General features: G+C 32.4%; 2 protein-coding genes across 2 annotated transcripts; one reads left to right on the top strand and one right to left on the bottom strand.

Moving 5' to 3' along the window:
* Positions 1 to 1,551: 1,551 nt before the first annotated feature.
* LOC106068612 (enhancer of polycomb homolog 1-like) lies at positions 1,552 to 19,332 on the top strand. Its single transcript, XM_056003833.1, has 15 exons — positions 1,552 to 1,957; positions 9,110 to 9,266; positions 9,365 to 9,510; positions 10,632 to 10,727; positions 10,852 to 10,959; positions 11,064 to 11,131; positions 11,251 to 11,331; positions 11,595 to 11,721; positions 12,238 to 12,414; positions 12,510 to 12,596; positions 12,732 to 12,874; positions 12,964 to 13,086; positions 13,190 to 13,920; positions 14,516 to 14,819; positions 17,066 to 19,332. The coding sequence occupies exons 1-15, from the start codon at positions 1,805 to 1,807 to the stop codon at positions 17,124 to 17,126; spliced, it is 2,562 nt and encodes an 853-aa protein (XP_055859808.1). The 5' UTR covers positions 1,552 to 1,804; the 3' UTR covers positions 17,127 to 19,332.
* Positions 19,121 to 22,355, bottom strand: LOC106068613 (serine/threonine-protein phosphatase 6 regulatory ankyrin repeat subunit B-like). The gene is made up of 2 exons (XM_056003834.1): positions 22,228 to 22,355; positions 19,121 to 21,393 (listed from the first exon to the last, which is right to left on the bottom strand). Exon 2 carries the CDS (start codon positions 21,355 to 21,357, stop codon positions 20,047 to 20,049), a length of 1,311 nt encoding a protein of 436 aa, XP_055859809.1. The 5' UTR covers positions 21,358 to 21,393; positions 22,228 to 22,355; the 3' UTR covers positions 19,121 to 20,046.
* Between the last annotated feature and the right edge of the window lie 29 nt (positions 22,356 to 22,384).

The following is a 22,384-nucleotide window of genomic DNA, read 5'->3' as shown; positions in this document are numbered from 1 at the left end:
GTCTTGGGGTAATGTAGATAGAGGATTAATCGCTAGGCAGAACCAGAGTGGAGATACTGAGTCGCCCTGGTATATACCTCTTCTTATGTGCACAGAACCTAGTTTATCACGATTAAGGTGCAGATTTATCTTCCAATTATTCATACAGATTTTCAATAGATGTTTTATTCTTGGGTTGATTCTATGAATATCCAGGGTTTTTAATGGCCAATCATGCGGAACTGAATCGAAAGCTTTTTTGTAGTCGATGTAACACATGTGTAAATTTCTCTTTCTTCTATTAGCTTGGTGCAATATAATACCATCTATAGTTAGCTGTAATTTACAGCCCATCGACTCTTCAATGCAACCTTGTTGTTCCTCTGCTAGTAGCTTATGGGCAGAGCAAAATGTATACATTTTACTTTTTAAAAGTGAAGTCAATAGTTTATACACAACTGGCAGACAAGTGATAGGGTGGTAGTTTGATGGTTGATTCGGATCACCTTTTTGGAGAAGAGAGATGTTCTCCCTTCAGTGAGTTCTAACAACATTGAAGACGGTTCTGATATGAACTCGTTAAAACTTGATGTTAGAGGTACATGTATGGCTGTAAGTTTTTTCAGCCAAAGTTGTGTATATTGTCCGGCCCAGGAGCAGTCCAGTTGTGAGTTTTTGATATAGCGGCTGAAACTTCCTCGCTGTGAAATCCTCATCAGACATTTCTGGTATTAGGTTGTTTGTAGTTTGGATTTCGTCGATCCAGTCAGCCTGTACGTTGTAATGTAGAGGGTCAGACCAAAGCGCCGCGCAGTAGTCGGTAAAGGAGCCGTGTTTAGTGCTATCAATGTTTTGAATTTTGTCAGCACCATTATCAGCTAGTTTAGGGAAGAAATATTATTATTATGTTAGAAAAGAAAAAATATTCATTCTCTGGCGCAGCCAGGGTCGAGTTTCGTTCAAGGGAAACAAAATTCATCGTAGTCCCTTTATCAGTTTCCACTGAGGAATTTCCTGGTGATGTGGCAGGTCTGCAGCAGTACCGCCCTTTGACAGGCAACGAGAATGTTCCTAGGAATGTTAAGGGCCTTGAAGGTATCTATGAGGTTAGTTGTTATTATTACTATTATTATTATTTTCGTTTAACAATACAACCGTTACTTTCTCTTGCTGTGGTAATCTCATTTCATTTTACCGGCTCTCCCTTTTTTTTTTTTTACAACCACATCTTTAAAATAAAGCTATTTAAGATTTGATCATTTATGCTTACATTTTCTTTAACAATACAACCGTTACTTTCTCTTTCTGGGGCAATCTCATTTCAGCCGCCTCCCCCTCCCTTTTTTTTTATTTACAAGTGCCTCCGATTTAAAATAGCACTGCATATCAACCTTCCCTTTAATATATTGGGTTTCTGATTTTATTTTAATTTTTTCCCCCCTTTTGTTTTAAAGGGAAGTAAAATATTGTGCTTGTTTTGTGACCAAAACAAACCTTTGGTCATGTCCCTTGGAACATTTTTTTTTCTCTTGGCATGTTACAAAGGGCAGATTGCGCGCGCATAGTCTTGTCGATGCATGCTGGGATATTCTTGATGGGTTTGTTAAGCCGCCATGATGGATCAGAAAAATTGTTCAGAAAGTGAAATATTTGAAGACGTAGGATAGACTCATTTGTGTTTGTATTGATTCTAAAAGGATATAAAAATGTCGAACTGATGTTCTGATATCTATTACTTTGTTTATTGGCCCTTTTTAGGGATTTTTTGCCCGCTTTGGCAGGATAATATTTTGACTATCTCATTAGCATATCCTAGCCGAGGACGATGAGCAAGGTTTCGTTTAGGGCTCGGGCGCTGGACGCCTCTAAGCCCATGCCTGTTTATAAGGCTTGTGAAATTCCAGACATGAAAGATTTTGCGCAGATTAACCGATCTGTTCCGCAAATGCCGACCGGAATGGAGAAAGAAGAAGAAACGGTAAGCATTATCAAATTGTAAGTGTGCGCCAGAAAGTTGGCCGCCATATTGAATTTTAGAAATACACGTTTATTTGTCTTGATTTTTGGCCGTTAATTCTACATTGAAAGCACTATCTTCCCTTCTCACATCAATGTGTTATACATATCTAATGTTTTTTACGTTTTAGAACACGCATAAATCTATAAAAGTTAATTTTCTTTGTCAATGCCGTTTCAATGAAGGGAATTCCCCTTGGTGACGTCATATGACATGAATGGACCGATTGACCTAGATTTAGATCTATTCTATTGGACCATCACCTGGCCTTACATTATGATTGTTTATTATTGTTCTTAGGCTTAGGCAGTCTATAAATAATAAGTAGATCTAATCTAGTCTGAATACAAATAAACATTCAAAACATGAAACATCATTTTTTTTTTATTTTATATGTTACTAGTTATAGATCTAGATTCTAGAATTTAAGACAAAATCTATTCATAATCATGTAATAATGTAATCAATCAATGAATGAAGTGACTAGTCAGTATAACTATAGTAAGTGTAGTAGTAGAGTAAGTATAGCTACTATAGAGTAGTATGATTTATTATGTAGTGACTAGTGATATTTGTTGTGAAGCCACAGGCACAGGAAATAATGCATTCCTCATTAACCTTCAGGCTTGATTTTTTTAGCAGAGTTTAAGTAATTGATTAACATGCATGACTAGATTGACACATGAAATGTGTAGGATGTAATTATCTTCTTTTTTGAAGTAGCGTCTGTAATATAATATAAGATTGTGTTTTTAATTGATCTAATTTGTAAATTACACTTTAATGTTTATGTATTATTTATTACATTTTTTGTATTCAACAATGTTTTTTAATACCTATTTCTACAAGTACAAGAATGTCAAGAGCTTCTTTCTTTTTTTTTAATGTAATATTGTATGTCATCCATGTGTGTATTTACTAGGTGAAGCCCTATCTCATTTATCACTATTTCTCCGACATAGAGGCAATCAAAAATATTATTTTCAAAGTAAATGCATTTTACAGGCTACAAATGATGTGTGTATAAATGGCATCTATGGATACGTTTAAGACCAGTGTGTACGGAAAAGTACGCTTGAACTGCCAGTGTGTTTGAGGTCTTTAACTTAAGACTGTGTTCCACTAAGACACTTTCCACTAGATAAAAACAAGCAAAATTTTTTACTTAGGGACCAGAAAAAAAATTGTGTGTATTATAGAGCCCAAGGGAAGAAGCAAATTAGGGGCTTATTATTATTTGTGAAGGGAGCCTAATTGCAGTATATCCACCAGGAGGAGATTCAATGGTAAGGGAAAGGGGGTTACATTTAGGCTGTTTGACTTGATAAAGAAAAGTAAAGATGTTTATCCTAAGAGGTCATAAAATGTGTAAGGAAGGGAGGAGTACTATTACATATATTCTTTTCTACTTTCTGAGCTACAACTGATGTTGTTTGTGTGGAAGAGGAGACTTTTTTTCTGTGAAAAGACAATGGAATGTTTCTTTGCCCTGGTGGGCTGAATAAGTTAGCTTGCAAATGTTGTATGAAGTGTTACTATGATTAAAGTTAAAGCAAAGAAAATGTATTCTTTAAGGCTACAACTGATTTAATAAGAAGAGTGTGTTAAGGGGTGAGGGGCCTCAATTGTAAGGGTGAACAGAAAAGGTATTTTTTTTTATCCTGAATGGCTCCTTGTAATTTGGGTGTGTTTTAGTAAGGCTGTGATCTAACTTCTTAAAGCCAATCCACTCTCCTATTTGGGCATGTTTAAAATTACAAACCTTTGAAGCTAAGTTCAAAATCCTTTTGGAAAACAAAAAAAAAAATTACTGATATAAAAAAAGATTTTCTATATTGTTTAAAAATTTGGTATGGCTTGGATAGAAAAAGCTAATGAAAATGGTAACACAGGAAGACTGAATGTGGACAGCATGTCTATTTGTGTCTTTAGTAGAATTAAACAATACAAAACATCTTGTATTATGAATATAACTTAGACCCTAATTTATATATTTGCAAAAAAATAATAATAATGCACTCACTAAATATTAACATGCTAAATAAGTGTGATGGTGAGTTTTTTTTTGTTGTTGTCTGTTCCATAATTTCATTGTATGAAATGAAATCACACTAAATCTTTCACCATAGGACTATCCTATGAAAGTATTAACATTTATTAAGACGTTTTTGTAAGCTCTATTTTCATCCTTTTGAAACAATATTATCTATAGGCACTATTTAAACCTATAAGTGGCAAATAAAAATAGAATTAGAATTAATGGTGTATTACTTATGTTGTAGTACATTTGATAACCAAGTAATAATTGATAACAGCACTAAAATACAATACTTTTTGGTGGAGCAGACAACTTAAAAACACTGTTTGATTATGTCAACCCTGGGAAAATACTGGGCTTTATCCGGAAGGTGGGGTTGAATATGAAAATTTGAGATTGGCCAGAGTAATTGTAAATATATACATATTTATAACAGATTTTTATTAAATTGCATACATTTTTACTATTTGAGCTATGAATGGACCTTATTTTTAATAACTTAGCTCTTGAGATATAAAGGGAAAATAACCATTGAGGGATTATGGGCATGACATGGCCTAAGTTGTGCAGATGTGCTTAAAAAACAAAATTTCAAATTAAAATATCAATAGTTTTTTATTAGGGAAGACTATAGTAAAATAAATTTAGGCAATTTCCAACCCTCATTCACACATTGGGATCAAGTTAACATACCACAATCATCTAGATATATTATATCTTTTACCTGACAATAAATTCTATATATGAGTGTTTCTTCAGTACTGGTATCAAAAAAAGTGTCACGTTGGTCTAAATATTATAGTGGAAGTTTTTGGTTTCATTTCAAGTGTATTCACTTCTTCAGCCATTGTACTTCAAAAATTTATCAATATAAAATGAATCGGAATTCATAATTTCCTCAGCGGTGCTGGCAAAAGGGGGGTATCCACTGTTGAATTTCAGGTGCATCTGAAGGGACACCATATTTAAATAAGATTTTTTTTTCATAAGAGAATAGAATACTAGCAATATAGCTAAATATATAGGCTGTTATTTGCTGCAATAATTCAAGCATTTATTGTAGCATGGCTATTATATCACAAGATGTTGCAGGTGTTACAAAGGGACACCAATTTGAAATATATAGTTGTTTTTTTCAATACATGCAAAAATACAACTTTTTATTAGTCTGTAAATACATAACCAATTATTCTTTGATTAATGAGTCACAAAATAGGTTTCTTTAACCTCAAATGTACCTTCTAGGCCTTTGTATGTGTGTTTTCAGCAATCCTTTAAAAATATAATAGACATAACTGCCTTAAACAGGACCTTATCATAGACTAAAAGGTGCATCTTTGAGCCTTTCAATGCACAAAGAACAAGATTTAGAACTAGATTTACATATATTATATAAATTGAAATATAGAGTAGATTTATATCTACACTAGACCAGTGATGCTCAAAATACGGCCCACGGGCCAGATCCGGTCCGTGACGAGGTTCCATCCGGCCCGCTGAAACGTCGGTATAAAGTGTAGAAAATCTCCCCACCCCTTTAAAAAAAAAAAGGTTGAAAATGTATCTTTACCTACGTTAAATTGGTACCAAGAGCTTTAACATTTATGCCTTTATGAAAAGGAAATTAAGAATCTACAAGAACCATTTTGGTCATGTGGCCCGCGACACGAGTGTCGGAAATTTAAATGGCCCGCAGGTTGAATTAGGTTGGGCATCACTGCACTAGACCTATATCTAGATCAAGACTAGTTCAATGTTCAGTGGAGCACCACAAACAATGATAAAACAATGAGGTTTACATTAACTCAGATTTTTTAAAAAAGTATTCTAAGTATTCTAGATCTAAAAGAGAATAATAAGCGTAATCATTGTAATTCAAAACTTTGGTGAGAAAACTTCTTGTATCTAGATCTTGTGGTATAATGCTGTGTTTGAGGTACTGCAGTGAAAAAAATATGTGATACCATGTCTTTTAATGTCTCCTGTTAATTACTATGTAGCCTTTCCCAAGAAAATGGCACTACTTGTGCACTGAGCAATATCAGAGATACCATTAAGTAATTTCCATTACAATAACTTTGTTTAAAAAAATATTTCCCTATTGTCAAGCACGTTTTAGGTTCTTTATATCTAGGACACAAAGACCTATTTTACTAGTTATATACAATTTTACAGTTTTATAGAAAAATTACTCTGCATATAGTAATAATTGATGCTTTTAGTAATAGAAACACACTAGGGAGCAGAATGCTTTTAGTTTGTTTACAATTGATAGAAACTTAATAAATTCCAAGTTGAGTGGGACACCACTTGATGCAACTATGACATATTTTTACAGTGACATTTAAGTAATACCAAAGTAAATGTAAAATAAAAAGATAACCCATTTCAACAAAAATGTCTGTTCAGTACTGTAATATACTGAATCAACTCATAACCTTAGAAACAAGGCTTTATTTCATTAAAACACGACTCAGACTGGTCACGATTCACAGACTACGATAATGCGAATACGATTACAAGCACGGGTAACACACAAGTTCATTTAACGATCACTCCAAGTACTCCTGGTTTTAGTACAGTATTACCTCAAACTATCCAGGGTGTTTCCTGTTTACATTAAAAGATGCAATTTTGTGTATTATTTCACACATTCTCTACAATTTTAAAATTACACTATCCACCTTTCAAGCTCAAAATATCACAATTTAGAAGTTAACCATTTCTAAGTGCAACGAAATGAAAATTGTGACATTTTAAGTAGAATTTTTTGAGATATATATATTCTTTTAAGTGAACCAATACCTATTTGTCGCCAGTTATAAGAGTCTCTATCTACACATTATATAGATCTAGTTAAATGTCAGTGGATCTTTACAGCTTTTACTAATTTAATTTAGTACAGCAAAACCTTGTTGTTGTTTTAATATAATACCTGTTGTCTAGTCTTATCTTATTATATATATATCTATACTATAAAGTAGAATGTAAGGCGTATGTATGTATGTATGTGCCGAATAGAAATCAAAAGCGTTTGACCAATCTTGATAAAACTTGGCAGAAATGTTCCTTGGGTACTAACTTAGACCGTACTGTATGTATTGTAGCCCTAAAACAAACTTAAGACCCTCAAAAAAAAAAAATTGCCCAACTCTATGAAAGTATAGTATCTTATAAATCTAGGCCATGTTTACCATGTTGATATTAGAAAAGATCGAAAGGATTTAGATCTAGATCTAATTTTAAGAACTACACTTTGTACAGATAGTTTTTTACTTTGACACATGAAAATTACTAAATATAGTATATTGATTTCATTTTTTAATAAAATTAAACATCAAATTTGTGTTTCAAAAGCATTTTTACATAAATTCGTTCCTTATATCTGTGAATTTAGAATTCCTTATGTAAATTCTTTCACATTACCCGAAAGGTTACACATCTCTCTATTCCTAGGTCTAAAACTCTAATTCAACTTTAAGATGATAGAACTTGTCTTCGCAAAGATAGTTTTATACTTTAACACATGAACATACTAATTATAGTCTATTCATTTCATATTTTAATCAAATTAATATATTCAAATTGGTTTTTCTAAAGCATTTTACATACATTAGTGCCACTAGTGCAACTCTATTCTTGATATCGCATGGTTCTAAATATAGGTCTATACACAAGCCAATGTTTTCACAAATTGGATTCAGGTCAATTAGCTATTTTTAGGTCCATTCATAATATTTTTTTATTCATGAATTCATGCATTCGCTTTACTTATAACTTTATTATTTTCTTTAATTGTTTCTAATGCACTATATCAGCAATACGCAAGTTAAAGGGAAACTCCAATAGTTTTTTCAAATTTGAGTTATTGACATATTTAAATTCTGCGTAAAAGCTGTAATAGTAAACATTATATCATTTTTTATTTAAATGCTTAGAAAATTTTATATTTAATAAATTAGTCAGTAAATTCTTGACATCTCAAAAAAAAAAACAGGATTCCTTGAGATTTTGTTTTAAGTTATTTCATGCGTCACTTCCCCAAACAATACTGAAAGAGAAACTTGATTTAAACAATCGTATCGCTTCATTCTTACAGTAGCTGTTAGGCTTAGTGACGGCCTAGTCCAGATAGATCCAAAAGCATTAGGATAACCAACTCGAGAAAAAAAAGTAACATTTTCATCTAAGCCTCTCCCTATCCCAAGAAGTAAATAGATCGTGTGTCTGAATGATTCGAACAAGCTGGTCAGTGTAAGGCTAGTCGAGACTACGTGTAGTCGGTCATGACAAGAAAACCAAGCGATAGTGTTTGTTGTGTGTTGAGTGGTCTGGCGAGAAAATACACACTGCACACATCTAGAAATGTAGTTAATTAAACAGTAGTCTGTTTGGGAAATGTAGTTAGTTAAAAGTAGACTTATGGTACACAATCTAAGTTCACAATACGAGTCTTCAAAATCGGGTTATTGATTCTGATAATAAACACAGTACAAAGCCTGACAAATAAGGACAAAACTGAAAAGCATCTATCACAAAGCTGAATGATGTGAAAACCATAACAAACTGTGCTAAGTAGTTAAATTATGTATCTTTTAGAGAGTTTATGCCTGAAATGGCGATTCCACAGCTTCAGTCTTGAGTATTAATATTTTACTTTGAGGTTTGTATATTTCTGTGTACAACTATGTTTGAAAAAAAAAATCCAAAAAAATGTAATTCATATATATATATATATATATATATATATATATTTAGCTTGTAGAACTCAAGTTAAACCTATGTGGTCAATTGCAATTATAATTTAAGATGAGCACAAAAGTGTACAACTTGAACTACATCTGATTTGTTCCACTTAAATGTTTTAATATACTCCTGCTTTTTTCATCTCTACATTAAAGCACCCATACTATTTGTTGTTACATATATGACAGTGTAAGTAATGGAGTGTATGACTCCGTTGCTATTTTAAAAATTTTGAACTTCTTTGCTGTTTTCTTTATCCTTACCAGTAAGATATTAAAATGCCATGCGGTTTTCAGGTTATTTTTTTTTTTTATATATTATTATTTTAGGAACATCATCTTCAGCGGGCTCTCTCAGCACAGCAGGTCTATGGATCATCAGAAGCATTGGTTATACCCATTCCAGAAGTACAAGACATTTCAGAAAGATTTCATGCATTGTATCCAGACACTTATAAACCTTCCAAGCAGTATGTTCATATTCAAGGTAGGTAACCAGAAAAATAAACATTATTTGGTGTAGTTTTTTTTTTATAAAAGTTGTTAATATTTCCTTCAAATAATTATTTTTAATTTTTCCTTTAGCTTTTAGCATGGATCAAGAAATACCGGACTATGACATGGACAGTGATGATGATTGTTGGCTCAATGTACAAAGTAAGAAAATGGAGATTACCCCCTTGAAGTTTGAAGAGATGATGGATAGACTAGAAAAAGGCAGTGGACAACAGGTATGTGTACTTCTAACTAAAAACCCCTAAGAATTTTTTATTGTTGATATATAATATATATAATAATAGTAAAATTATAAAGTAATTATATATATATATATAATTGGACTTAAATGTATTTAAGTGTAAAATAAAATATGAAAATTGTACTTCAAATATCTCCCATTCAAAGGAATAGGACTAAGCATTACTGACTATCTTATAAACTCCATATAAAAAAAATATTATTTCAACCTTTAAAATATGTATAAAATGATTGCAGCCATAGAACTATTTAGATCATTGTTTGACAAAGAAATAATATCCATATATATTGACCTTCCCATATTCATCTGGGATGCTTAGATCCTCATCCAATAAATGGTTGGGGTTTTTTTATAGCTTGCTCACAAAAGAAAAAAAATGCTTTGAGGGCTTTATGATCATCACTAAAAAAAAACAACTTTGTTCTGTTCAGAGGTGCTACTTTTTACCTTGATAATTCTGGTTTCTGGGGATCCTATTTTTCCCCCTTTTGGGTTTGCTCACTAGAAATCATTGTTTAAAATTTCCAGGTATTAGTAGATTTAGATTGCATTTTCCCCGTTGGACTAATCCAACACTTGTATTATAAATTTCATCAATAAATACACACAAACTCTATGCATTATAATGATCAATTACATATTAACAATATGGGGGCATATAGATTTATATGTTCTATAAGTGATACCATTTGGAAAAGTTATTTTAATATATTTATTTCGCTACCCACCCACCCCCACCCCAAATTTTTTATTTATGGGGATTAAAAAAATATGCTAAGCTTCCTTTGATTAGAACAAAAAGAAGAAACTATTTTTATTTATTAACTATTATTACTTTTGACTAGTTTTTTACATTCGAATTAAAAATATTTTAGCTGGCATGCTCTTAATTTCAAGGTTTTGACTAGTTTGTGTATTTTAGTTTCATGGTTTACAAAAATGGACAAGTTTTATATTTGACAAAACACCACAGAACAGACTAACTGCTGATATTATGGCCAGCAATAAACCCTTCATAAGTTAATAAGGTTATATCAGCACTACACATTTTTGGTTATAAAAAACACTTTTAATGAATATGTATATCCTGATCAGGTTGTGACACTTCAAGAAGCCAAACTTCTGCTCAAGGAAGATGATGATCTTATAATAGCTGTTTATGACTACTGGCTAAATAAGCGTCTGAAAATGGTAGGTAACCATTCATTTTGTATTTTAATTTAAATTTTATTTTTGATTTTTATTATTGCACATTAGTTAAAAAAAGAATCTTTTGTCTCAAAATTTTAAGTGTCAAACTTCATATTTTTTTTAGCAACGACCATTGATAGCAACAGTGAAGTGTGAAAAACGAGATGGCACAACTACAAATAATCCTTATGTGGCTTTTAGACGGCGAACAGAAAAAATGCAAACAAGAAAGGTGGGAACTACTTAATAATAAAAACTTTTGTATGTAAGCATTTCATATTGTTGTATTGTTGTTTTTTCCTTACATTTATTTTTAACTATTTTCTCTTGATTCAGAATCGTAAAAATGATGAGGTGTCTTATGAGAAAATGCTGAAGCTGCGCAGGGATTTACAAAAAACTCTGTGAGTTATAATTTTTATTTCCTTTTAAATGTATATATAATAATGCACGCACAATTTAATCAATGACATTATTGAAAATACTAAGCCTTATTTGTTATGAAATTAACATTTAATTGCAGTACACTTCTAGAATTATTGAAAAGAAGAGAAAAAAGTAAGAAAGAATTATTACAGCTTACTATAGAGATATTGGAAAAAAGGTTGGTATTCTATTTGTATTTGATATGCTACAGTAGTTGTTATAGAAAATATTTAAGAAACTTTAGATTATATTCAAATTGTATGTATTTGTGTGTGTGTAATTTTTTAAAGATAAAACAATATTTTGTTAATGATACAATTTTTATATAAAAGAATTTTATGTAATATTGAGATCTCAACATGTCCAAATAGTAATTAGATTAGTAGGTAAGTAACAAAGCAAATATGCATTGTTACGCTACTTTCCTCACTCACCCCGCAGAATTGAAATGGAAGATTTTTCCGGAAACGCGCTTGCAGAAGCGGAGGAAGAGAGAGAGAAACACCCGACGTTTGTCGCTCCCTTCGCCCTCAACAGTCGTGGGGAGTGGGTGCAGACTTACAAGGGGGTAAGTTACGCCCTCTGCTTTAGAAATGAGTGGGGTGTAACAATTCTGGTATTGTTTTCTTGTATAAACATTTGCTTTTTTTTTCTTTTAGATAACAATAATTAACCCCACTCTGTATCTCTAAGTTTACTTTTCTAAATAATCATGGACTTGTTGAATATTTTATTTCATTAAAACAAAATTTGTAAAATACCCACTTTGTTGTCTTAAAAGTATTGATAGAATCGAATTTGTCAGTAAATTTATTTACTGTTTTCCCAAAAAAATTGCTTTTGTATTCATATATATCTCATCTCCTAATTGCCTTCTTTTTCAATAGTGGCTTGTGTATAGTTCAACTCTAATTTTTTATTTTAAATTTTTTTTTTGTTTTTGCTTGTAATGATCGTCTTTTAAAAAAAAATAATTGTTTACTAGTTTTCTACATTTATATTTCTATGTAGAGATTTTGTTATTAAAGTGTTGTTTTTTTTTTCTGTTTACTTTATGGTGAAATCTTATTCCATCTTATTACAGGAGGAGACTGCCCCTGTGCGGAAGAAAAGGCAATATCGCAAAAGAAAGCAAGCACAGCAACAGCAGCAACAGAACCAAATCATATCCCATACGTCAGTTCACCATTTTCAGCACCAGCAACATTCCAGTGGAGATATCGACATTATGGATAGCTCAGAGGAGGACATTCTCTCTCCAGTATGTCACTGTGCTTTTTTTTTTTTTCTGTGTGTTTATTGTAATTTATTAAGAATTTTCAAAAGTTTTAGTTATTCAATTTTTTTTTTTAATAGGCTATGTCCCAGTCAGACCATGAGGATGAAAATGATCCTGATGGAATGTTTGCTTTCAAAAGACGAAAATATTGCCACTATCACCAGGTCAGTACATTACTTGTTTTTAAATTGCTTTAAAAATGTAGACTTAATGAATTAGTTTTAATTCTTAGTTCAATTAAATATTTATGGTTAAAGCTCAGTCTCTTTACTATTTCAAAACAATTGTACTGTTTTTAGCCTTTACAGCATGGTCTTGGGAATTGGCCTTGGCATGGACCAGAAGAAGGTGGTAGAGGAGATAAACGTTTTCGTTTTTCACTCACATCTTTACCCACAGGTTGTATGGCATATGCTCGCAGGAGGATAGGTAGAGGTGGAAGGTAAACCTTTTTTCATTATTTGAAAAAGTTTAAAGCACTTTTTTGTTCTGTAAAGAAATTCTCATTGCATCTTTTATTATTTTTAACAGAGTAATTTTTGACAGAGCAAGTACACCTTGGGATGAAACTTTTGATCGACTTGATTTAGGCTGCAATTCTCACCATTCAAGCATTTATTCAGATTATATAACTTATGTTAGGGAGAATAATATGTAAGTTCAAAACTATTATCAGATTGCTCATAAATCTTGTAACATTAAGTCAACAAGTTTATTATAATCTAACTTCTTTTTGTTTCCATTTTATTTGCTACAGTCCTCATTATCGCCCCAAAACTCCACCTCCTGAAGCAAAGCGTACTTCCCCACAGACTGGCTCAAATAATGGTTTTGGTAGTGGGCATAGTGGCAACTCATATTCCATGTCAGAATCCGACTTTGATGTGGAAAGTTTTCAGTCCCATAGGGAACAATTGCTGGAGATGCAAAGAGAACAACAGCAAAAACTGTTTACTGAAGAGGATCATGAGACATCTATCACATTAGACCTTCAGCCAACATTGCCAGCTGATGTCAACTCACATTTCACTTTAGACTCTGCTGGTGCTGAATTTGCTGTCCGGGCTTTAGTGGACTCTCCGAACTTGGGAACGCTGCCTGTTTTGGAAGGAACCACACCAGGCAGCATCAGTGCTGCTGCAGCTTCCCCAGTAGGAAGCAGGACCAATTTGCAACAGTTTAGTTTCTCTTTAATCAAGTCAAATGACTCTAGTGGAACCAATGGAAAAACTTTGAGCAACTCAGTTACTCCAGGAAAAGTTACTCATGCAGACAGTGCTACAGTAGCTAAACTACCACTTATTGCCAACACAGTCTTGTCTTCACCATCCATTTCATTGCTTCACAAATCTCCATCGGCACCAGTTTTACCCCTGTCATCACAAGTCACATCATCATCCACATTACCGTCCACAGTGTCACTATTGTCATCAGCGACAACCATTCTGCTGCCACATAAAACTAATGGTCCTTTATCATCTTCACATTGTAAGTACACACTATAAATTTATCACATTTGACATGTGGGTATTGTTTATGAAGTATTTTAGCATTGATTTGGGTGGTGGGGGTGGAGACGAATTTACTATTTATATAGCATCTTATGTATTGATGTAAATTCTTAGGTTTGTAAATAGTAGTAGTTGGTTTTAAATATATAACTGTAAGAGATAACAAAGTTTTTCCGTGCTGTAATAGTCTGTTCAAATAGAGCTATTGTGTTTATTTTACACTAAACATGACCATAAATGATTTTGATTATTTTTGGTATCATAAATACATTTCAATCCACACAAATTCTTTGGCTACATCAAATTTTTAAAAAATATTATAGTAATGTCCTGAAAAAACATCCAGACTATTCTTTTAAATATTAGACCATAACTGTGATTAAAAATAAAAGGGATGAAATTTTTTTTTTAATGTATATTTACCATAATCATATTTACTTAGGCTTTATTATTTAGGATATTGAAATACTAGCAAGTTTTATAAAACAATGTATGGTTGTAAATGTGATTGAGCTAAAATGTTTAATTTTGAAAATGTTTATTTTCATCATGATAAACTATTTATTTGACAGTGAAATCCAGTGGGCTTTCAACTTCACCTGCAGCAAATGTGCTTCAACTCAATTTTCCAGCAAACACATCATTACTAACAACAGCATCTACTTTAGCTTCTTCTAGTGCAGTCATTGCAGTAGCTTCATCTTCATCATCATCTACTGCTAATACCACACCAGTGACTACCTCTCTTACAGGGAATGCATCTCTGCAGCTTCAGCGCTCATTAAACAATAAAGTCACAACCCCTGCAAATTCTGCTGGGACACTTTATAAACTTCCTGTTTCAGCCACCCCCACTTCCAACTATGACATTCTCAGGTAAGAAATTATTCCTGTTATTTAATACTTGTATTGTGATTGAAATATTTTGTAAAACAAAATATGTTTAAATCCTGTACAACTTGAATACTGTTTGCTATATTTAATGTTATATTTTATTTCTTAAATCATGTAGTCAAAAAAATATACTATTTGTTGAAGTCATCAATAGATTTCCATTGACCTAAATGGTCAGCTTAGTATGAAAACTAGCTTGCTAACTTTTCTACCTACTGTTTCTTGTGTTTAAATAATATAAAAAGAAGAAATGTTTCATTTAAAAAGAAAACATATGTCAGACCTGCCTACCTTATAAAGTCCAAATGTGTAGCACAGATGGTCAAAATGTGTATTTTGGCACCAGAATGTGTAACGCTTGATATTTATTTTAAAAGCAAAATAACATTATATTTAGATCTAGCTATATATTAAAGAAGATAATTTCCCTTTCTAATTAATACAGGCCATCAAATCTAGATGTATATGCTAAAAATCTTAATGTCTTAATTTTAGCCTAAATTATATAAATTATATCTATATAGATCTCAAGTAGTTTCTAGACTCTATTTACTATTTAATTATCTAGATCTACATCTTCTAACTGGAATAGATTAGATGTCATGATTAGATATAAATCTAGATCTGGGGCGTACCGATCCCGTGGATCCGCTACAGATGTAGCCCCTTCAAACTTTCATAGGCCTACCTAGATCTAGAATCTAGTACCTTTATAATTAATCTAAGAATCTAGATCTACACAAATAATCTAGATCATACTAGATCTAGAATGTTGAGAATCGTAGCGTAATGTCTAGCTATACTCTAAATCTACAATGTGTTTTGAATCGATAAAGCTTTGATATTTTTTTTTTATTAAAATGAATACGGGAATAAGGAATTCTTGTTTTGCATTCAACTTTTTTTTAAGCTCCAAAATAATTAATTTCTTCTAATAAATTTGGTGTAGTAGCTAACTGAATGGTACCAACCGGCCACTCCACCACTCTCGCGTTCTCCATTCCTAGGCTACATCTAATTGTTATCAAGAACCAATCAACGTATAGATCTGGGTATAATGTGTTCACCCTACCTTTTCTGTTGTTTTTTTTCCCTATAGGGCGGCTTAGTGTGACCACTCGTAAGCTAGTGTAGAGAGGTAAAAAAAAAAAGGATATGAAATGCGTAACATGACAGTTTCAATTCATATTTGCGTACTGGCAGTCATTTTTGGGAGATTTTGCATAACTAATATGCATTTTGCGTAACAGTAGGCAGGTCTGATATATAAATCTTTTTAGGTTAATCATGAGAAAAGGGGCAGTTGTTGTCATGTAGATCTAAACAATAAAGGACACTTTATTAAGTTAACAAGTAACCAATTTGTAAAATATACAGGTTTCGTAGCAAAATCAGAAGTCTCCTAAAATTTTAACTACACTCCTTAAATTTCTTCTCAGTATTTTTTTTTTCTTTTGCTTTTTTCATGTAAAAAAATTTAAGCAGCATGTCTAGGTATTGCTATTGCGTGATTAGATGGCTTTTTTGACTGACCATTCATGTGTGTACCTCGCCTTTCACCACTCATATGCTAGAGCAAGCATTTCACCGCCTGTCTTTGTTTTTTATTCAGGCTGAGAAGAACCATTTGTTTTCACTCTTTGATTCAACTGAACATGCGCTGGACTTCTTGATTTAGTCTGTAGCCTGCCTATACCCTATAGCTATTTGATAAAGACTAATCCAATCCTTACCAGTCTAAAATATAAACCCCTCCCTCACCTGTGGTCCACTTATTGTAACAGAGTAACTTGAGCTGCAGATCTTTATTCTTTGTGTACAGATTTTAGTAATCTAGATCTAGTCAAGATAGTTTTCACATGAATTTTATTTCAGTCTGAAAAGTGTTGAAAACCAGAGGAAAAATATGTCCTTCAAAAAATAAATAGGTGAATTGGCTACTCCCCCGTTTTCCAAAATTTATTATGCTAAACAGTGACCTTTCAAAATTGTAAATTTGATTGTAAATAATATATTATAACATTATTGCTTACTATCTGTCAATGCTTTTCTTAGTATCTTTTTTTTTTCTCTCTCTCTCTCTATGTATATATATATATGTGTGTGTGTGTGTATCTTCTTGCCAGCTTTTACTGCTGAGCTGAAATCTTTACTTTACTAGATATAAGATAAGTTAACATCTGCAGTCTCCGATATAATAATTTGTTTTATATTTTCTTTCATTTCAGGTCCAACCATGATGAGATTCTTTTCAACAAAGATACAGGCATCCCTATGGATGTCACATGACAGAGATCCCATGCGTCCCCTTGGCGCTAGTATCTGTTAGTTACGCACCCATGCAAGTATGGTGCCAGCAGCATCATCGCTCCATCTTGTCTGTGTCTGACTAGAACTGGAACAGTCACAATCTGATTCCTGCTCCAAAAAGCAATCCAGCTAATTTAGTAAAGCTCCAGTAGGCACTAAAATGTCACCATGTAATTGTGTAATTGTTAATTCATTCTTTTTTTTTTTATTCCTTTATCTTTTTTTTTTTTTTTGCTCATTATTATTGAAGCAGAATTATGCATTACTAAAAAAAAAAAACACATAAAAGGCATTTGTATATTATTTAGATCATTTATTTAGCATTTAGAATGATAATAATGTGGGCTCTGTTTTCTGGTATGAGCTCTTTTTATAGTTCTCTGTAATATTTCCAGCCTGGTCACAAGATCTTTAGTGTTTTGAAAGTGAACATAAGTTGTCAGCTGCTGGAGCTTTTACTCTCTTGACTTATTGATGCTAGGGCATGTCAAACATGCAGTATCATTTAAATAAAGTAGGAACATTTAGAAGTAGTGAGGTGAAAAGAAAAATTATTGTTTAAAAAGTGTTACTATCGGCAGAAGTGTTCTCATTGTGAATAAGTCCATCTTCCTGTTACTTTGGTGTTCCTCTTTATCCAATTACAACATACAAAATATTGGGAATTGTTCTTATATCCAAGTTGTAACAGAAAGATAATGTAAATTATGGTTGATTTTTGCTTAACATTAGAAAAAAATAGCCTCATAATAAGACAAGATAGCAGGTAAATTTGAATGTGAGCGTTTGTATAATTATCATTTTACAAAGAACAAATATGTAAGAACTGGTAATACAAAATTGTTTCCTGCTGCAATCGGTGTTTAAACATTCTTGTTTTTTTTTTTTTAAATTATAAATTATAGGGACTTGTACTAGCTGTGGTGTTAGTAACATCGAACTTGTCTAGTGATATTTTCAATAAATGTTTAGGTAGCAATTTGCCTGCATTTCATCTTGTGACTTGCTAGACATTTGTTCAGTATAAATACTATCTATAGTGCCTGTTCATGTTCCCTTAAAGGTGAAACCAACACCCCCTCCCAAACATTCTATTGAGTAGCATTGTGTCATGGTATTTGGTCCAGTGTTTGTATAGTTTTGTCTTTCAGTGTTGTGAGATGCTTTAGAAAGTTGTTCTCTTGCAATATTTTTTTTTAAATAATGATGTGAACATATAACTATGAAATATATTTTTACCTTCATATTGTATTGGAAAATCTCTGTAATAGTGCTTGGCATGTTTCTTATTTTTATAACTGTAAAGATAGATTTAAAACAAGTTTACTACCAGTAAATCCTTTCCTTATAAATTCCCTTCTTTTATCCTACTGTTAGAAATTTATTATTTTAATGTTTGGGACATTTTCTCATTATTAGATCAATTTTTTTTTCCCCTTATCCCAGAGTTTAGAAATGTGTTAGTAATTTGATTTTTGTAATTATTATTTTCACCTTTTTTTCCCCCCTTATAATCTGAGCACACCATTATGTTGTGATTTCAATTGTATGAGAACAATTTCTTTGTCAGTGAACAACCATTTGAATTATAATGAATAATGATCATCAGTAGAAATGTTATTTGTTAATTTCTTGACATCTTTGATTTGGTGTGAACAAACCAATAGACAGCTTTTAGATTGCAAACCTAGCAACAGTACCAATTAGGTATACAAGTGTGCAATTTAAATAGTCATTTAGTGAGGCATGCTTTAGCACAAAGATATAACAATTTGAACATTATTTTTTTAGCCTTAATATTTCTTTTATTTATAAATACATATGAAATATTAAACATACATAGCTTGATTTATGTAAAAGGGAAAATGATTTAACAAAATACTGAATGTTTTTTTTTTTTTGTAATTCTTTGCTGCTTGAGACCTTACCCCAGTAATTGTTGTCACTGTAGTGTAGTCAGAGGAGCTGTGTGGGAGTAGGTTCTAAAGAATGATGTATATATGTTTCACTATGTGTATATGTTTCAAGAGCTTCAAGATTATTGCATGATGTGGATGGAACATGAGATGTGTAAACAAAAAAATATCTTTACTGTGATAAACTATAAAACCAACAAAAACAAAACGGGTGTACAATGCATCCTCTTTCACAAATTGACATTTGTAATAAAAGTTGAATTCATGTCCTTTTTGTGTTGGCTGGTTATTTGTTATATATTGTAATGTATATTTATATATAACTTAGCCTTTTCTACAACTTATCATAATTATTAGGTAACAATGTTTTAAAAAAAAAAAAAAAGTACATGGTACATTCCATGACAAAAAATGATGGATTGATAACTTAAAAGTACTTTACTACTAATTACCCAATAAAGCCTGAAATTGATGTTTTTTCATGACAGTTCCAATAGGGACTATATTTTAAAAGCTTGGTTGAGAGGCTAAGTACGCTTGAACTTGGCTCAGCTACCTATGAAGGGGGCTCGAAGTTCGACAGCGACTCGGGCAGAGTTGTGTTTACTGAGCGCCTAAAGGCAGCTCTGAAAACCTACTCCTAGATACCCCTCTCCCACTGGTCCACAAATGAGATTGAACCAAAGCGCTCTGAGCATGCTATAAGCATGAAAGTAGCGCTATATAAAAGCTATAATTTTATTTTACAAGGATTTATAAAACAATTACAGAACACAAACGTCTTTATTTCAGAGGTATACTGGTAATTCAGTGTAATTTAAACAAGTATACAAGTTTCTCCATTTCATAGCTTTATCTGTTCTAAATCTTGCAAATCTTAATTTTCTATCCAACTACATAATTTATAAAGTGGTACCTAAAAACATAATTAACTATCAAGCCTGATCCACAAACTTGCTTCAAGATTGAAAGTAGTTTGTAGGTCAGACAACTTTGAATCCCTTAAAATTACTACTTTCCTTATCACAGTCAAAACATTCACATGCTTCAACTGTCTGATGCTTATCCAAAGAAATATTAGCCCAAGTGCTGGTGCAAATGCGAGAGAATTTCCCATGAAATAACAACTCAGTTTGAATGGCTCTAGGAAGCCTCCAACAGGATAGTCTCTGTTCTCGTTCAATGTTAGGACCAGGCGGGGCACCAATGTTTAACATGTTGCAAAGCTTCACAAAACAAAGTGTATACAATGAGAAGGGAGCATGTAAGGGGAGATGATCAAGGACATCCAATGAACTTACAAACCTGTCCTCTTGCAATTTTGTTCTAATGTCAGGATCTCTAGATAAGTGTAGTATGTCATATGTAGTTAAGAAATTGTTCATCAGTAAGTAGCGAGCGATATCATCATGCCCAGAAAGCAAAGCCACACTCAGAGGCGAAATAACTGTGCCATGGTGGTTGAATTTAAAACAGGTTTCACTACACTTTCTGTCACGAGGGGGACATCCATTTAGAATCATGTATCTCACCACCTTACGCTCACCTCTTGCAATCATCTCATGCAGATGCTCTTGGTCAAACACAGAAAGATTCAGGTCTGCCCCTTGTCTCAAAATGTTTTCAACTAAGGCAAAGTCTCCCAGGCAATTTTGAAATGCCAAGGTCAAGGCTGTTTTCCCATCATGGCCAACAACATTGACATCAGCACCTTTACCCATGAGCAGCTTTGCACTTTGAAATTCACTATTTTGAAGAGCATGCATCAAAGCAGTGTATCCTTTCTCACAGACCACATTTTTGTCAGCGCCAACATTTAGAAGATGTTGGACACATGTTGTTTTCCCTTGTTTGGCTGCATACATCAATGCGGTCTGTCCTTTAATGTCCCTCGCGTCAATTTTCAGATTTTTATTCAAAAAGAACTGAACACAGTCCTCGTACCCCCATTGGGCAGACAGCATCAGCGCAGTGGCCCCCTTTTTATCAGACGTTTTAAAATCAACATCGAATCTCTCGAGGATCTGGAGGTAATGCAAGTTGCCAATGTCAGATGCGTACAACAAAGCAGTCATTCCATCTTTGTCTATAGCATTGGGATTAGCACCATCCTTTAACAAAGCTACTAGTGCATAACGATTTTTAAACTTCACTGCAAAAACGATGGCTGGTGTTAAATCTCTTTCATGGCGAACATCCGGATGAATACGTTTGTTCTCTAGCAGGTGCTTCAGGGCATTTTTGTCTTTTAACCTTATGGCTTTAAAAAGCTCATCTTTCACATTATCTGACATGATGACACTCCACGTTGAATACTGAAGTCTAGATGCCTGGTTTAAAAAAAAATGTATATATATTTAAAAGTTAATTGATAAATTATAATGATCTACATATTTTATTATTAGATCTTTTATGAAGGGTAGTCTACATCTAGATCTCTAAATAATCTAGTTCTAGACTCAATATAATCATTATAATCTAGATGTAGGCTATCCTAGACATTGTCACATGTAAATTATGAGTGAGTCTGGTGTGAATGTACACTTTGGTTTCTTATAGTTATAATGTTTTTTGTTTGGTGTAATGCACAAATTGTAAGACAAATTTCCTTACGGATAATAAAGATTATTATTATTATAATACAGCAGTCAGTGTAACACTATATTACTAGATCATAGATCCTGAGCTAACCAGGAAAACCAGTGACTTGGCAGAATTTAAGTCATTGGTTAATACGCATGACTGAATGCATGACGCGTAGGACGTAATCATCTTCTTTTTTTTTGAAGTAACGACTGTATTATATAATATAAGATAATATTAATTTATATTAGTAACACTAACAGTAGATTTAATTATAGGCCTATAGATCAAAGGTCATATAGAATAATAAATATAGACTGTAGACATCTAGAACTAGGTAACTAGATATCTTTAGATCTAGATCTAAGCATTCTAAGTAGATTTTAGATAGATTGATACTAAGATAGTATTCTAATTATGATAATAGACTATTATATAATAATATAATTATAATATATATTATATTCTAATCTAGTATTATCTAGTAAGATGGAGCTGATCCTGAGGTAACGATGAAATAATAACTAATAAGTTAACAATAACGTTAAATGAATGAAAAGATCAAGTAGATTCTAGATTACATTAGTTATATTATTAACATAATTTCATAAACACTAGATCTAGTCAATCTAGATCTATAACTCTATATAGAACTAGATCTAATGACATCATGATTCATAAAACTTAAAATGCGATATCTTCGCATACTATTGTTTGTTACCGGATGTGATCCAATGT

Source organism: Biomphalaria glabrata, chromosome 11 (assembly GCF_947242115.1).
Source record: "Biomphalaria glabrata chromosome 11, xgBioGlab47.1, whole genome shotgun sequence".
In the NCBI taxonomy this organism is placed as follows: Eukaryota; Metazoa; Mollusca; class Gastropoda; family Planorbidae; genus Biomphalaria; species Biomphalaria glabrata.
The sequence above is the reverse complement of the archived record's forward strand: the minus strand, read 5'-3'. Positions and strand labels throughout refer to the sequence as shown.

Excerpts from the sequence above, each read along its gene's own strand:
- LOC106068613 (XM_056003834.1), bottom strand. The coding sequence starts at position 21,357 with ATGTCAGATAATGTGAAAGATGAGCTTTTTAAAGCCATAAGGTTAAAA.
- LOC106068612 (XM_056003833.1), top strand. The coding sequence starts at position 1,805 with ATGAGCAAGGTTTCGTTTAGGGCTCGGGCGCTGGACGCCTCTAAGCCC. Across the intron at positions 12,875-12,963 it reads AGGATAGGTAGAGGTGGAAG|AGTAATTTTTGACAGAGCAA; the intron begins GTAAACCTTTTT and ends TATTTTTAACAG. Across the intron at positions 13,087-13,189 it reads TATGTTAGGGAGAATAATAT|TCCTCATTATCGCCCCAAAA; the intron begins GTAAGTTCAAAA and ends TATTTGCTACAG.